This window comes from Gopherus flavomarginatus, chromosome 5 (assembly GCF_025201925.1).
Source record: "Gopherus flavomarginatus isolate rGopFla2 chromosome 5, rGopFla2.mat.asm, whole genome shotgun sequence".
Lineage (NCBI taxonomy): Eukaryota > Metazoa > Chordata > Testudines > Testudinidae > Gopherus > Gopherus flavomarginatus.
Genome location: NC_066621.1, coordinates 131,203,389 through 131,221,442, shown reverse-complemented (window position 1 = coordinate 131,221,442; position 18,054 = coordinate 131,203,389). Strand labels below are relative to the sequence as shown.

At 41.1% G+C, this 18,054-nt stretch overlaps 1 protein-coding gene across 7 annotated transcripts in view; it reads right to left on the bottom strand.

Annotated features, from left to right (window-relative positions):
* UNC79 (unc-79 homolog, NALCN channel complex subunit) overlaps positions 1-18,054 on the bottom strand; it is a 151,714-nt gene that overhangs the window by 68,642 nt on the left and 65,018 nt on the right. For all 7 annotated transcript variants that reach the window (XM_050953167.1, XM_050953166.1, XM_050953161.1 and 4 more), the window contains 6 exons: positions 17,054-17,255; positions 15,152-15,331; positions 13,967-14,032; positions 6,669-6,955; positions 2,316-2,498; positions 1,238-1,400 (listed from right to left, as the gene is read on the bottom strand). In XM_050953167.1, coding sequence (XP_050809124.1) covers positions 1,238-1,400; positions 2,316-2,498; positions 6,669-6,955; positions 13,967-14,032; positions 15,152-15,331; positions 17,054-17,255 — 1,081 coding nt within the window. The remainder of the gene's footprint in view (positions 1-1,237; positions 1,401-2,315; positions 2,499-6,668; positions 6,956-13,966; positions 14,033-15,151; positions 15,332-17,053; positions 17,256-18,054) is intronic.

Here is an 18,054-nt window from a genome sequence, read left to right as displayed (position 1 = left end):
GCCACACAGTGGGTTTAGGCCCATAGCAGAGACAAGATTAGAACTCAGGGTTTCTTCAATCCTTACAAACTGCCCATTCTCCTAGACCACGATGCCACAAGTATCTAGATATACCTTAAAGACGTCCTTTAGAATTACTAAATCTCAGCCCTCAAATTTGATTCCATTTTACAGGCCAGCATATTGCCAGTTCTCCCTATCACTATAGCTTACTTGTACAAATCAAGGCAAAGACAAACAGATGGGGAAATTAGTCCAGAGTCATATGAAGAAACAAAATATTCGGAGCCTGATTCTCAGCAACACTAAGGCCTCTTTGTGCTTCCCCAGCAGCATCAAGGTGTCTTAAAGTTGTTGTAAATATAAAATATATAATTCACAACCATTTGAAGGCCCCTTTACACTTGCAGAGTGGTGTAAAGTAGCCTTAATGCAAATGAGAATTTCGGCCTCTGTTTGACAGACACGTTTATCATTCAACTTTTCAAAATGCCAAGCACTAAGCAACATGCAGCAAAGCAGAAAAGGTACTGACATAAATAAAATGACGGAGTGGGCAGAAAACACATTCTAATTCTACTCGTTTTGTCTTTTATCCCACGGGTATAGTCTTTCACAAAAGTCTTAAGTAGACTTTAATCACAATTAAACTGGATAAACTCTAGATACCCAGCCCACACTCAGTAAAAGAAAGGTTTTAGAAACTGAAGGTAAATTTGCCCCCTCTGTAAGTATTTTTCTCACGCAGGAAAAACAGATTGCTGCACACCAGGAAGAGTCTTTGTCAGTTAAGAAGGTAATAACAGATTCCCTCAGATTCCCTAAAAGGCAGTTATGTTTCATCATCAATAGAACCCCTCTAAGAAATTATCAAATTGATTTATAATAATAAAATGTGCAATTGTATAGGTTCTCACGCAGGGATATCAAGCCACTTTTCCAAAACACTAATGTTATACTCCATCACCTGAAATGAATATTCATTTAGATTTTAGTGCACCAACAAGAAAATCAGCTCCAAGTATGCCCCTGTATTACCGTACCTATTTCATAACTGGTAAACTGAGGTGCAGAAAAACTAGCTCACCTTCTTAAGAGCAGATAGGAAAATCTGGGAATAGAATCCAGGAATCTGACTCTCAGTCCTACCTCTAACAGCTAGATCACACTCTCTCATCACCCACGGCTTAAAGAATTAAATCAGTGACTAATACAGAAATTTAAATATTTAAAATACCTTTTTCCTTTTCACTGTATCGGCTTATGTTACTGTTGTCATTGTACAAAGGACCGGCTGTGGCATGTGGCTTGCAGCTGTGGTACTGGGCGTTGAGTGTGTTGACTGTTATGTAGATCAGATGCAGCACAATCTTGCTGATGTCACAGTCTCTGTACGGATACTAGTCGGTGAAATAAAAAGATTTTACCTTAAAAACTAACTTTTCCTCTTGATTTGTCTACAGTAGGTCCTTCTCTTGGATAAATATTTAGGTAATAATATAGGAATGGCCAATCATATTGTCTTCTGGTGGCTCTTGGCACTCCTGTGATCTTATGTTTCTAAATACATGCTAGAAAGCAGAAATATTCCTCCGCTTTGTAAAGAATGCTTTATAAAAAGAAACTGGTCTATAAATAAAACATTTTGAAGAATTACCTATGAGGATAGTTTAATATACGATTTCCTTGATTTTTATATGATAAAGCAGCCTGTTAATGATACCTCAAGAGGTCTTACCAGATCTATTTGCAAAATATTTGCTATTTCACTGATTTTCAATTTCTCCATTTTCAGGCACATCAAATCTAACCACTAGAACTGTGTTCTGTATGTCAGATTATTGTCAAAGCTTCAGATCTCAGCTCCAGTAGGTACTTTACTGAAGTTATGTTCTTTACAACTCACATAAAAACATTATGTGAATTAAAAATGCCAGTTGTTAAATTGACACTATTAACTTAAAATGTAATAAATTTAAGTAACATCAGATATTAAATCTGAGTCCACCTGCCAGTTTTGTGGTTTTACAACTCATTTTCCTGTATTGAAAAACATTTTTCTTGCTCAAGCTGTTAGGTGAAAGATCCACATCAACAATGGGGGAAACTGACTAGCTCGTTGACTATATAGGGTGAACAGTGAAACTAATTTACACAAATTGAAAGTAAATACCCAAAGTAAACAAACTGAAAGAAGAGAGAAAAATGTTTCTGTCTAATCTCTTCTGGTTTCAGTAGGCTTAGGCACCGCTTGAAACAAAAGGTAGAGTGACATGTGAATGTTAAGATAACAGAACCCCTTCAAAACAACAAACCTTGTAAAGGATGACAAGTAACGCCTTTAACCACATCTGCCGAATGTGAGGTTTGATGGACCAGAGGGAGCAGCGGGGAGGCTGCTGGAAGTAATGTCTTAGTTGAGGACAAGTGCAATACTTCAGCACCTGAACCACTAATGGAAGGAGATGTTTTCCCAGGTTAATGTTATAGTCCATCACCTGAAATGAATATTCATTTAGATTTTAGTGCACCGACAAGAAAACCAGCTCCATTTGTGTTAGCAATTGTCATACTACAACAGCAGCTTAAATACTGGGAAGGTGAAGGGAAATAAGGGCCTGCACGAAGTTTCCACAATCCCCTAGAAAGCTTTCAGGAAGTTTGCTATTTTGTTAGCTCTTTGCATGGTATCAGCATGATGAGTCATTTACTACAACACTGCCACTAGGTTATTTATCATTTCAAAACAGACTATTGGCAACATTTTCAAACCTCCCCAATTAAGTTGCAGAGACAATATACATATCAATGTCTGCTGTGGTTTCTAAATACCTTTTTCGTGTGTAGAAACTGAGGATGTGCCTCAATACGTGTGTTTACTCACACAAATGCCCAGTTTGCAACCGAGTGCAGACTTGTTTATAAAATGTAGCTCAGCGGATCAAATTCCGCCTTCAGTTACAATAATTTTTATCAACAGGTTTGCACAAGAGCAAATTAAGGCAAAAACTGGGCCTTTATGTCATATTACATTGTGAGGCAATGCAAAAAAAAAATTGGGGGGGGGGATCAGTTAGCCAGGCAAATGGGTTGAACTATAAACAACTGAATGTTGCCCATCTCTTGCTTAAATACCATCCTAGTACTGAAGGATGCAAGCACATTTTACTCTTAATACATTGTTCAATCTATAGAACTTTACATTTATAGCATTGAAAGTTAATGCGCTCCTAACTGCCTGAATCACTTTTGAAAAAAGCATGTACGCTCCTAAATCACTTACGCACTTTTGAAAATTTTCTCCAAGGCCTAACTATCTTATAAACCACTTTCCAAACAAAAATGCTCAGTGACGTAAAATCAAGTAAAATGGTTCATCCTGTAATGAGACCCTATTTAGCTAGATGGGGAAAGTGTGTTAGCAGGAGGTGTATTTAAAAACAGCTCTGTCTAGCACAGTCTGAACTGTAGTGTGCACAGGGCCTCTCCATATTACAAAATATATCATGCTCGGACACTTGTGTGTTATAACACAGTTTGATCATGAATGCACAAACAGGACCAAACAAACTTATACCCATGTTAGTTAACCAGCTACATTTGCCAACTCTCATGATCTTATCATGAGTCTTTTGATTTTAGGTGTTTTTCTTCAATCCCTAGGTCTTGGAGTCATGTGATCAGCCAAGACTTTCATATCTCTTTGAGAAAGTAAGTTTCTAGCTTTCATTACTGCAGAGAAAAGCTTGAAAATGTCAGCTCTAAAGGTTCTATTATATATATAGATATATATTATATTATATCTAATATAATTTGTGGGCCTGACTTACGATTTTTAAATACTTTGGTTTAGCAATACCTCACATATAAATGGGTGGACTAATCACCTCACTCTCAGCCCTACCCGCGTGTGAACACACACACACACACACACACACACACACACACACACACACTCTATTTTCCAAATTTACTCACTGCTGGGGTTTGCATTCATTTTTTGATTAAAGTAGCAAAGCCCTAAGACAAGACTGTATATACAAACACAAGATTTAGCACCCAAGCTCCTGCACAAGTGGATTGACTAGGCTTTTCTATGCAGAGTTTCCTATTCCTGTCTCCATCTCTCTCTTACTTTAGCATTTAACATTCCTTGAGTCAAGCTAATGAGACCCATCTTGTCTGTCTACCAATATACATAAACTGTCAGATGAATATATAGTGTATCTCTGTAGATGATTCTAGAGCCTGACATCTGATTGCAACAAGGCTATAACATGGTTCTGTAACATGATTATACTAGGTTTTGACCAAATCATTCACAAGACCAAACTGTGTTATAACAAGGTGTCTCAATGCAGTACGTTTTGTAATGCAGACAGGCCCTGGAGCCAATGGCACTTTTCTACACGTTATATTAAGATTTGGGAAGTCTAAAATTATATATCCTGACTATAGCTCAACCATAGGACTTAAAGCACAATTTTACCAAGTATTATCAAGGCCCATCTGTGCTATATTCTTTCCTCCAAATAGAACTGTCCAACACCACCACCTGGTGGGAAAACATCTAAATGATTTTACCTTGCACACTCTTATCTCAGGGTTTGCTGCTAGGAATAAAAGATCTCTATCTTACAAACAAACAGCAGAGCAGCAATATTAGGGTGTAAGGAGCTGAATATTAACAATAATCTTTGGAAACAATGTTTCCTTGAGCTAAAATTTCTAGGTTTAAGCTCGTGGAAGTTAAAGCTAATAAACCAGCACATTCATCCAGTTCCAGCATTTGCAGAACTGGCGATAGCAAGTAAATATTTATACATTTTGCATTATGTTAATGTTGTATTTTACAAAAGTTCCCTCTTCTAGTGAGCAAATTCCAGTGCTACAATAAAGAGTGTGACTCTAATAGCCAAGGAGATTCCCTACACTACAGAATGCTCCCTTTTATCACAAGTAAAAAAAAAAAAAATCAAAACAAATTCCAAATTAATATTTTCACACTAAAGACACGGAGTAAAATCCTGGCCCCATTAAAGTAAATGGCAAAGTTCCCATTAACTTCAGTGGATTCCACCCCCGGATCTAAATGTTCAAAAGTGATTAGTGCTTTTGTGAGCCCAACCTGAGACACCTTAAAAAGAGACCAGATTTTTAGAGAGAGGGTGTTCAGCACTTCTGAAAATCAAGCCTTTCAAAGGTGTCTCAAGTTGGGCACCCAAAAAACTGAGGCAAGGCCAATTATTAGTTACTTTGGAAAATTTAGGTTATGGCTCTACAGTCTAACTTCCACCTTCTGAGCCTTCAAGCTAAACACAACACAATTGGCCTGAACCTCCTTTCATATACACCACTATATATCCACAGTAAATGAGAGGTAAATCAGGAGCAATACACTGTGATTGCATCTTGACAGGTCTGGCATGCAGTTTGTACAAATGCATCCTGATCTAGCTGCCCACATGCACATATATGTACCTGATCTGCATGTACAAATGTCTGCATGTTTTGCCTGGGGCTGCATGTGAATTTCTGCAGATTCATCCATCGCACTCTGCTTTGAAAAAAATGGGTGCTTCCTCCAATGTGTATGACAAAAAAAGCAGATGAAAAAAAGTGATATTCTTGCATCTTTATTGGGCATTTTTAATGTTTTACGGTTATTTGAACTAGTGACCATTTTTCTCCCTTAAAGTTCACGTACGAGGGTGTTTTAATAAGGAGCTATGGGGAAACATTGCAGCAATGAAAAGACTTTGTCATAAAAAACAATAATGATACTCTGCAACCATGTAGCACCTTTCAGCCAAGTATCACTTTACTAATACGAGTTAATTAAGCCCTTGCAAGATAGGGAATTATTGTGGACCCCATTTTACAGACGAAGAAAGTAATGCACAGAGAGGAAAACTAACCTGCTCGGGGTTATATAGCAAGTCTATGGTGCAAATGGGCACAGAACCCATCAATTCTAACTTGCAATCTCTGTCTTTACCCACTTTCCTTCCTTCTCCAAAGCAATAGCACTAGCAGGGCCGGCTCCAGGCAAAAGCATTCCAAGCTGGTGCTTGGGGTGGCAATCTTCAAGGGGCGGCAGTCCCTGTTGTTTTGCCCCCAGCAGCGCGCTGAATTGCCGCTGCGGACGGCGGGGGCAGCCCATGTGCCCTTAGAGTAGCATGTGCGTTTCCGCGGGGGCAGCAATTCGGCAGCAGCTTCTATATTTAGCTGTCCACAGCGGCACAGCTAAACATACAAGCTGCCGCCGAATTGCCGCCGCCATGGAAACGTGCCTGCCACCCTAAGGGCACACGGACTGACCCCGCCGCCTGTGGCGGCAATTCAGCGCACTGCTTGGGGCAGTGAAAATTGTAGAGCTGGCCCTGAGCACTAGGAAAGTACTTCATATGTCTGGACTGAGCTTTTGAAGGGTGAACAAGCAACACAGCCCTTCTCGCTCTCAAATTCATCCACTTATTACAATGAGAGCGTATATCTAAAGGTATTACCTTTGTTTACTGAACACTCAACCAGCATTTTTAATACTGTAAAGACGACTGCCTTGCAGGACATTTCAGGAACCCCAGACAACGGTAGCTGGCTGGGTGAGGTATTTTGGTGCCAGCTCAATGGATCACATATGTCCAGTGAGAATAAATCACACCTACTTGTGCTATTCCAGCAATAAATGCATTAAAACAAGTTGAAATGCGCATTTTCTGAGGCGCAATCATGAAGCATCCTTCCTGTTGATCATAGCCAAGCAAGACGTACAGATGGCGCTTCACTGTGTTGAAGGCTTTAGCACTGCTGATATCTGACTCAGCACTACTCTCATCCTTTGCCATAAACTTCATTAGCACAGTAATCAGCTGGTGGACGGTCTGATGATCAATCCCAGCATCCTCTGGAAGCAGGTCCTTTATTGTATTGTCATTCTCTGGGGATGGTTGTCCTATCAACACAAGAAAGACACTGATGAGAATGACTGCAATGCAAGGCAATAAAGAATCAGGCCAGAGACATCTATCCAAGAGACTTGTCTCACTTCTGACTCTATCTGCACATGTGAAGTCAGTAGGAATTGTGCATGCATTTCTGAGGGCAGTAATCTACTCTCGCCTTTGGGTACTTTAGGTATATGAAATTAACTCCATATTTTTGTTGAAATCAAAAGCTTTTCAGTTCTTCAAACATCCTCATGAACAGTCATACTGTATGGGACTGATTCTGATTTCCTTTCACAACAGTGTAACTCCACCACGTTCTGTGACCTTACTCCTGGTTTACACTACTGTGAGCAAAAGAAGAATAATATTTTATAGGTTAGAGCCTCAGTTGGTGTAATTCTTCATAGCTCCATTGACTTCAATGGAACACAATTCACTCCAGCTAAGGGTAATCCCAATAAAATTTTAGAGCAGTGATTGGCAACCTGCGGCCCACAGGCCACACACGGTCCGTCAGGATAGTCCACTGGCAGGCCGCGAGACAGTTTATTTACATTGACTGTCCACAGTCACAGCCGCTCGCAGCTCCCAGTAGCTGGGAACATGTCCCTGCAGGCCCCACCACTTCCCACAGCTCCCATTGGTTGGGAATGGCAAACTCTGGTCACTGGGAGCTGCAGGCAGCTGTGCCTGTGGATGGTCAATGTAAACAAATTGTCTCGCGGCCCGCCAGCGGATACCCTGACAGGCCGCAAGTTGCCTACCATTGCTTTAGAGGACATGAGAGAGGGAGATCCTGCATTTGATCAAATAGATAATGAAGGATTTACCTTCTAATGTGCATAATGCATACTTCTCTCCAGACACAGAAGAATAGTGGATTTACCTGATTAGATTGTGCCATTTTAGGCTTATCCAGGAAAGCCACAGCTTCCAAAGGAACACAGAGATCCTAACTATCATCTAATGCTGCTAAGTAAATCCCGAAAATCTACACAGAGTGTGTTAAAGGTATGCTGTCTGATAGACTAAGCCAAATTGTTGCTTATACGGTAGTATAGGATAGTATCATATCATATCATATAGATTGTTTTACAAACATTAAATATTTAGTACAAATATTCTCATGATTATTTTCCAGTGAAAGAAGTTGGATTTGATCATTTCCCTGCAGTGCATGCAACCCAAACAGTAATGCAGGACAAACTGAACAAGAGGGAAATTGACTAACTAAGCATCATTGCTCATTCTGAATGAATGCAAAAAGGAAACAAGCAGCAAAAAAAACAAATAGTAAATTAGATTTATAACATTCTTTCCATTTTCATAATCTAAAACCTTTTCAGTAACATTTTTAAGTAAGGAATATTTTTAACCCTTATGATTTCTAATTCATAGCGTGGCGACTCCCTCTAGGGCTGGAGTACCATGGGAAAAAATGGTGGGTGCTAGGCACCCACTGCAGCCTCCCTATCAACACCTGTTCCTTCCCCTCTCCCAATGCATCCCACCTGCCGGCAGCCCCATCAATCAGTGCCTCCCCCATCACCTCCCACCCATCGTGATCAGCTGTTCCGTGGCGTGCAGGAGGCACTGGGGGAGGGGGAAGAAGCAAAAGCAAGGCACACCATGGGAAGGGGCGGGAAAAGTCGGGGAGGGGTAGGGCTTTGTGGGAAGGGGTGGAGTGGGGGCGGGGCCTGAGGCAGAGCCGGGGGGAGCACCCCCCTGCATATTAGAAAGTCGGGGCCTATGCATAGGTGCTAGACTTAGGTGTGCAGGGGTTTCCGCTGCACCTCCTGGCTTGAGTGATTTTCATCATATACAGGTTTAGTTTGGTTCAATGGCTCTCGGCACCCCCATATACAAACTGTTCCAGCACCCCTGTTTTAACCTGTCAGAGCCCCTTTATCTGGCCTATGAAATATCATCCTCATTTTATCATCTATATAAGTACGTCTTTATTACTGAGAACCTTCATACTAGAGATGAAGTATCAGAAGTACTGAGTACCTACAACTCCAGGTGAAGTCAATAGGAGCTGCAGCTGCCCAGCATCTCTAAGTATGAGGGTCTTTTTACAAACAACAATATGTGAAAGTATAAAGCAGAAGTGTTGGTAGAGAATGCAATGTACTGTAATTCCAACACAATCTGTTTAAATATTAATTAAAATAAAGTACTTGCTGCATAATTCAAATTCCCATTCTTTTTTTCAGATATGAATTAGGGCTGCAGCAATGGCTCCTGTGTCCCATGGAACTGGGGCTGGGGATTGAGAGTGAACCCACCCTGCACTCAAGTCAGGCAGTGGCAGCTCCTGTGTCCTGCAGGCTGGGCCCAGTTCCAGGCTCCAAGCGTTGTGACCTGACACACAGGGTCTCAGCACCACTCTTGCTCAAATTTGGCCCCAGACCTGAGGAAGAGCACTGGGGAGCTCAAAAGTTTGTCTCTCGCACCAACAGAAGTTGGTCCAATAAAAGATATTACCTCACCCATATTATGTCTCTCTCATCCTTGACTTCTTTTGGTCCTTTAGAATTCAATTGAGAGTGATAACCTTTCCAAACAATTCCACAGCAGAGATACAATTCTCTATTAAATTCTACTGAATACTTTCTATAAAAAGGACATCAGTCTCATTCAGAAGATTTTACAGTTTTTTCTTTAGCCCCCTACTGGTTTCATCTCTATTAAATTCTATGTGACTTTTCCTGAACATAAAAACATTTAACTATGGAACTGAATGAGTCATTAATGTGGATCTAAATCTATCCCAAAATGTCCATATACAATTAAATGAGTAATTAATCTGATAAAATTATTCTTTTTACTTTTCCTCACTGAGCTGTGTCTTTCAGAAACTTGAAGATAAGGAAATATTCAGTCTTGCAATGGGTATACAGTAGTGGCATGAGTTAATGGATACTTCCAAGGACTTTTTCTGAGCTTTCACTCTCCAGAGTTAGTATTATGCTCTCACAAGCATGCAAAATCTCATATCTGGTACTTCTCTCTGTTATCAGCATCCATTATGATGCCCCTGTAAACTACTCCAGGGTGGCAGGTCCTCAGCTGCCGTAAATTATCATAGCTCCACTGAGGATCAGCCCTGCCATATGTCAGTTACATTGTCCTCCTCCTACTGGCTAGATGTGTGCTTCTTTAGCCACTATTATACGGTAATTCATAAACAATGATTATTGGGGGATTTGAGTGGTATTTGGTCTGTTATTTGTTTTAAATGTGTAAGAGTCAACGGATCTTATTCAATATACAGATATTTCGATATTACCCACCAGTATGTAACAGTTCTAAGGTATGTCAGATTTGGAGACTAAATTTCTTGCACACATACAAAATGGGAAATGATGGCCTAGGAAGGAGTACTGCAGAAAGGGATTTGAGGGTCATAGTGGATCACAAACTAAATATGAATTAACAGTGTAACACTGTTGCAAAAAAAAGTGAACATCATTCTGGGATGTATTAGCAGGAGTGTTGTAAGCAAGACATAAGAAGTAATTCTTCCGCTCTACTCCGCTCTGATTAGGCCTCAACCAGAGTACTGTGTCCAGTTCTGGGAGCCACATTTCAGGAAAGATGGACTGTCATGGTATAATTCCCCACTCTGAACCTTAGCACCCAAAAGATGGGGTACCAGCATGAATTCCTCTAAGCTTAATTACCAGCTTAGAACCTGTAGCGCGGCCACCAACCAGGAATTCCAGTGCCTGGTACACTCTGGTCCCCCCCAAAACCTTGCCCAGGGACCCCCAAGACCCAGACCCTCTGGATCTTAACACAAGGAAAGTAAACCCTTTCCCTCACCGTTGCCTCTCCCAGGCTTCCCCTGGAAGATCACTGTGATTCAAACTCCTTGAATCTTGAAACAGAGAGGAAAATCCACCTTCCCTCCTCCTTCTCTCTCCCCCTCCCAGACTCTCTCTGAGAGAGAAAGTAATCCTAACAGAGAGAGAAAATTAACCTCTCTCTCCCCCTTCCCTCCTTTCTCCCCACCAATTCCCTGATGGATCCAGACCCAGTCCCCTGGGGTCTCACCCGAATAAAAAAACAATCAGGTTCTTAAACAAGAAACTTTTAATTAAAGAGAGAAAAACAGTAAAAGTTATCTTTATAAATTTAAAATGGAATAGGTACAGAGTCTTTCAGCTATAGACACTGGGAATACCCTCCCAGCCTAAGTATACAAGTACAAATTAAAATCCTTTCAGCAAAATACAAATTTGAACTCCTCCCAGCCAAATACACATTTGCAAATAAAGAAAACAAACATAAGCCTAGCTCGCCTTATCTACCTAATAGTTACTATTTTGAACTTATAAGAGCCTGTATCGGAGAGACTGGTTGCACGTCTGGTCCCTCTGAGCCCCCAGAGTGAACAACAACCAAAAACTAACAGCACACACAAAAACTTCCCTTCCTCAAGATTTTAAAGTATCCTGTCCCCTGACTGGTCCTCTGGTCAGGTGACAGCCAGGCTCACTGGACTTGTTAACCCTTTCCAGGCAAAAGAGATATGAAGAACTTCTGTTCTATTAACTCTTACTAGTCTGTTCATGACATGGACACATTGGAGAAAGTCCAGAGAAGAGCAACAAAAATGATTAAAGGTCTAGAAAACATGACGTATGAGGGAAGATTGAAAAAACTGGGTTTGTTTAGTCTGGAGAAGAGAAGACTGAGAGGGGATATGATAACAGTTTTCAAGTACATAAAAGGTTGTTACAAGGAGGAGGGAGAAAAAATGTTCTTCTTAACCTCTGAGGATAAGACAAGAAGCAGTGGGCTTAAATTGCAGTAAGGGAGATTTAGGTAGGACATTAGGAAAAACTTCCTAACTGTCAGAGTGGTGAAGCACTGGAATAAATTGCCTAGGTAGGTTGTGGAATCTCCATCATTGGGGATTTTTAAGAGCAGGTTGGACAAACATGTGTCAGGGATGGTCAAAATAATACTTAGTCCTGCCTTGAGTGCAAGGGCCTGAACTAGATGACCTCTTGAGATCCCTTCCAGTTCTATGATTCTATTATTCTAATCTGAGTCCCTTTCACCTTCAGATTACCTCATGACCTATCAACATATACCATAAAACACCAAACCATGATTAGACTGTGCCTCATACTAAACGTGACCTCTTTGTCTTTCGGTACACACCAATCAGTGGAATTCCTGCCTTCTGTGACAAAGTGGTTTGGAATGCTGAACAGAGTTAAAAATTAATAAGGGCCTGATGCTGTGTCCTTGATTCCCACAGAACCTCCACTGATTTCAACAGGAGTTTTGACTGAGTTGGGATTACAGGTTTAAACCTAAAATGATGGAGTGGACGGGGATGAGGATCAAATCTTTACTTTTCTCAGTGTAAGAAAGAGGAGTGTTTTTTGATAGCAGATGTGCAGAAAGTATTTGGATCCGTATTGGTTCTTTGGAAAAATCAGTCAAGTTCAGTATCACTAATCGCACGTATTCATGAGTCAGCCCTCCAAAAATCATGAGATTTTTATAATAAACATTGGGCTCTTTTTGCCTGCAGGTTTCCAAGCCTTTGGGATGTATTCAGGTCATGATTTCAGGCTTTTCTTCACCATCAGGAGATTTTTTTTTAAAACAACAGCTGAGATTCGCACAATCACCTGAATCCAGGAGCTGAGTCTTTAAGAATAAGATCAACTATCACAAGACTCATGACACAATCATGAGAGTTGGCAACACTGTAAGTTAGGTAATGTGAGGCTGACACTTCCCATATGACAAGGGAATTGACCTTGGTAACCCTGATCTCTGCCAGGTGACTGGGGCCTGGGAATAAAGAATAGTCACTTCCAACACTCCTGTGTATCACACCTTTTATCAGATTGTGACAAAGTGTAAAGGCATTCTGGCATGTAAAGACTGGTCTACACGGGGGGGGAGGGGGAATTGATCTAAGATACACAACTTCAGCTAAGAGAATAGCATAGACATATCTTAGATTGATAGAATCATAGATTATTAGGGTTGGAAGGGACCTCAGGAGATCATCTAATCCAACCCCCTACTCAAAGCAGGACCAATCCCCAAATGGCCCCCTCAAAGATTGAACTCACAACCCTGGGTTTAGCAGGCCAATGCTCAAACCACAGAGCTATCCCTCTCCTCCCTTTGTGTTATCACGATGCGGGATCGATGGCTGCTCCCCCATTGACTCTGCTTCCGCCTCTCACCCTGGTGGAGTTCTGGAGTCAATGAGGAGTGCGTTCAGGGATCGATGTATCGCGTCTAGACAAGATGCAATACATCGATCCCCAATAGATTGATCACTACCTCCCGATCTGGCGGGTAGTGTAGACATACGTCTCTGCCTGCCACATGATTGATCTGCACGAGGCTATGACAGGAAGGGGGTGCTGGTTCAAAGGAAGCTAGCATCAAGCAAGATTGTGCTCCTGCCCTTTCCAGGTCACTGAAACTGGGAAGGCCTTGCAGCTTATCACCCAGTAGTTTGAATTGATTTGTTCTAGTTTTGAGCTTATATTTTAGCAAATAAAGCTAGACCTGAAGAAAGGGACATGAAGAGACCCTGTAGTTGGGACTTTATTTTTCTGTCCCCTAACGGTGAGTCTGCACACCGATTTACACAGACCAGCAAATAATATTATTATTATTATTTATTGTGCAGTGACACTTAGGAGCCCCAGTCATTGAACAGGACTCCATTGTGCTAGGTGCTGTACAAACCCAGAACAAAAGAACAGTCCCTGCCCAAAGGAGTTTACAGTAGTATAAGACATAAGACTAGAAGTGGAGACAGACTGACAAACTAAGAGCGTATAACTTACAACAACTTGCAGGACAAAATAATCCCTTCTTCTGGCACTCAACTTTTTAAGAATGAACCTTTTTGATAAGCTAGTGCCTAATGCAAATTATATCATGATCCGATAAAAGAGATTGCATTCCCTCCCTTCTTCCTGTATCCACTATACACCCTTCTCTTCAACAGAGGAAGTACCCACCTGGCGTTTGCTCTGGTGTTCCACCAAGTGCAGGAGCAGACTGCTCATGCCTCGTCAACCTCACAGCTAAAAACCAAGAATAACTCTGTTTAAATAAGCAATAGAGAAAACTTAAACTTCAACATATGCTCAGCATTAAGCTAAGTTTGATCCAAGAGAATTCTCAAGTGCATGTATTAATTGTTATCATGCAGTGAACGTAACATTTTAGAAGATTTATTTTTGTGGAGTTGTGATTTTATACTCTGTATCCCTTAACTCTAGTTTCCTTTATTACTCAGTTTTTCTGGTCCGAGAGTTATTAAACAAGAAGGACTTGTGCAGGATCCAGAATTAATCAATAAAAGTTACATAAGATTCACAGAAAACTATAAGCAAAATAATTTTGGGTTTAATTTTGTTCTCTGCTAATTTTAGAGGGAAAAGTTCTAATTAATCTTAGCAGTTCATTAGCACCAATGACTCAGGCTAATTTTAACAAGTATATTATACGAGTTGAGGGTATTAAGTGTTGCTGAAGTATCTTTTAAGTACAGGACTAATCAATATTTGTAAAATCCCCTAAAAATGAAAAATAGATTTAATTATCGTTTTTCCTATAGAACATTAACAATATTCTAGCCATTGAGATTTTTGCAGCACATGCAGCCCAAAGGATTTTGAGAATCAATTTCCTCGTATGTAAGATGGTTATAAAAATGTTTTGTATGCACATTATTATACTGCTAAAGGAAATATGAAAATATGGAATGGCTGCAGCAAAGAATTTCTTGTTGTTTGAAAAGTGCCAAGCACATGTATAGTGTTGTATAAATTGACAAAAACATATTCATTAATAATAATCAGAAACAACAATCACTTTCCAAAAGCTCCTCTAGTTCTTGTCCAAGTAGCCAATACATTAGCCACCTTATGCAGGTTAAAACCTATCTACAAATTTGTTTCAGGGCATTTCATTCTATCAATAAAACAAGTATAACACAAAACTGGAATGTGGTCCATGTTATTTGCAAAATTCACTGACTTGTAACTACCAGAATAATGTTTGAGTCAGTCTGTAACCCAGCTATGCTAAACTGTCCCCACTGGATGAATAGTGAAAGTTCCATTATGTACTCAGCAACAGGATGCAATCTTAAGGGAGAAGATGCAGGCTTATCACAAAAATATAAATGGATACTCAACGGATTTTGGTGGTGAAGGTTTCTGGAAGGGAGAGTGCTCTCTTTGATTCCCCAGGTCCCTTCACGCTGTCCCTCAGCGAACGCACGCTCTTCTGACGATTACGTGCAAAACGAGCCCTCTTGATCTTCCACATTGCTGTATCACTGAGGTTGGCGACATTTGTCCGGACAGCAGTGATAGCTTTACAAATGTAATCGACCACGTTAGGATTCATTCCACTGCATATTTACTGCAATCCTGAAAAGTCTCTCATACAGGCAGACCCCGAGTCCCACTGAAGTCAACAAGTCTTTACATGGGTGCCAGCAGGGCTGGCTTTACGCCAATTCCCCTGATCCCTGGAATCGGGTCCCGCGCTGAAGGGGGCCCTGCGCCTAAGGGGACCCCACTCCGCGGGTCTTCGGCACCATTTCAGCGGTGGAGGGTATGCTCCAACAGTCTTCGGAGGCATTTCAGTGGTGGGGGGTCCGCTCCGACAGTCTTCGGCGGCATTTCAGCAGCAGGGGGTCCTTCGGTACAGCAGAAGACCCGTAGCAGACCCCCTGCTGCCGAAGTGCCACCGAAGCCCCCGGACCACCGCCAAGCATTCCAATTGGGCCCCACAGATCATAAAGCTGGCCCTGGGTGCCAGGGCCACCGCCGCCGCAGCTACAGCTACCATGGGGCTCCAGCGGTGATTTAAAGGGCCCAGGGTTCCCAGCTGCCACCACTTTCCCACTACTGCCACCACTGCCTTTAAATTGCCACCAGAGCCCCAGAGTAGCGGCAGCAATTTAAAGGGCCCAAGGATTTAAAGGCCCAACCCCTTCCACCTGAGCCCTCCCCCACGCTCAGGACCCCAGCCCTGCATACTGATAAGTCCCTTAAGTTACTTTCAGCCCTTCCAGTACACTTCAATTAGCTTTAATAGAGTCATTGATGATCTGGGCACATGAGACATTGAAGCCCTTGGATTTTTACAGTAATTAGAGTTCCAAGAGCAGATAATCAAATCCCCTAAACACCTTATGGTTACGTTTGGAAAGCCAAGAAGCAAAGGGGCAAAAGGTGGACATCTGCAGCATAGTTACATATTAAATGCTCCCAAATATTTTTCACTTTAAGTTACTGATTGATTTGTAATTTTTACAATAAAATCATGTAAAAATAATCCTACAAAGACAACTGAAATTATTATTTTGTCTTAGTCCATTGGAGGATGGAAAAAGACAGGATCTCAATGGGTATCTTAACAGGAAGCCAGGTACGTCAGCACCTCTGTTAACAAAAAGTCCGTTACAGACACTGTGGGAATTATTAACTGTTATTAACTGTTGTATGAGCTCCAAATACCTGTCATGTAATATCACCATTCCCACTCATCCATTTGTATCTTTTGGACTGTATGGCTTCTGGGCCAGGGATTGTCTCTTTACCTATCTTTATACAGCCCCCAGCAGAATGAGGCCTAAACATGACTGTGGCCTTTGGTAATAATAATAAATAAAATAAATAATAATAATAATAAATTAAGTATTAATTATTATTAAGAGGGCAAACTATAAAACCGTCTACACTGGGGTCAAGAACAATGTTTGGGGGAACCAGTTCTAAAGAACATTCAGGCTAACTCAGTTTGACCTTGACTATTCACAGAACCAAATAATGTTTCAATAAAGCCTGAGACCCATGTTTTAACTAAAGTAGAACACAGTGTTCAAAAACCTTTAAACACAGTGTATCCTAATCTGGTCTAGGCATGTTTACACTGGGTTATCCACTTCTAGTTTAAAATGACTACATCAGTTCAGTAAACCTGGTTAAAGCCCCACTGCAGATGGGGCCTTCACTTCTCTCCTTCCCTAGTTCAGAGAGCTGAATTCCAGCAGTGGTGAAAGGTAATGTGTTTCTGAGTCTGCTTACTTGTTGGAAAAGGGAATTCTTTGTTGCAGTCCAGATGAAGCTGTGCTTCCAGAGAGAGTGTCTCAAAGCGATTCACAAAGAACTCCCAGCTCAAAGCCGGAATGTCCTGCTTTAGAAAATGAAGGAGCAAAAGCTTGCTGAGAATTGTGGGTCTGTCTTTGACAACTGTATCAAACTGGAAATCAAGGCAGAGGCACAGACCCTGTGGAGGAAAAAAAGAACAGAACTCAGATGGAAAGAGTATAACAAGTGTTCTTTAAAATGGAGAGGCAAACCTCTCAACTTCTCTAATCAGCTGGTGGAGAAGAAGGGCCTGTTTCTGGTCTCTCACACATGTCAGTTGGGAATAACTCTACTAAAACTGATGGAAAACCAATGTAAGTGAGGGAAGAATTAGGCCCTCGTCATTTTGAATGGGGGATATTTCATTTTAATTTTTAAAAATATGTAAGTATAGGGCAAAATTTTACCCTATTACATGCAACACAAAATCCTCCCTGATCATACCCTGATGCTCTGTTGGTTTCAGTGAAGTTATACCAGTGTATTGGCCCCAAGTCATTTTAAAGTGGAGGAAGCAATCCAGAATTCTGACAAGCAAAGAATACAGGAACCAATGCAGTGCATCTAGAAACAGATTCAAATGCAAACCCCGCTGCTGCTATGACATACCTATCAGGCAGAAGGACACTGTGGGTATTAGCAATGCAGATGTGAATACCGTGCAAAACCCTTTGCCTCAGAATTCTTGGGCCAAATTCTGCCTTCATTTTCATTCATGTAAACCCACTGCTTTCAAGGAGTCTTCAAAACCAAGGAGGATTCAGGGAATTTGGCCATTTATTTCCAGCAGAACCATAAAAGTAGCGCTGGGGTAGAGCACTTAAGTAGAAAGCATGTACCATATTCTGATAAAATAAAATGAATGAAAGCTAATGGAAAGGACTTCGCTTGCTAACAGGAATCCAAGGAGTTCAATACAGTTCATGGAGAGTGGAGAT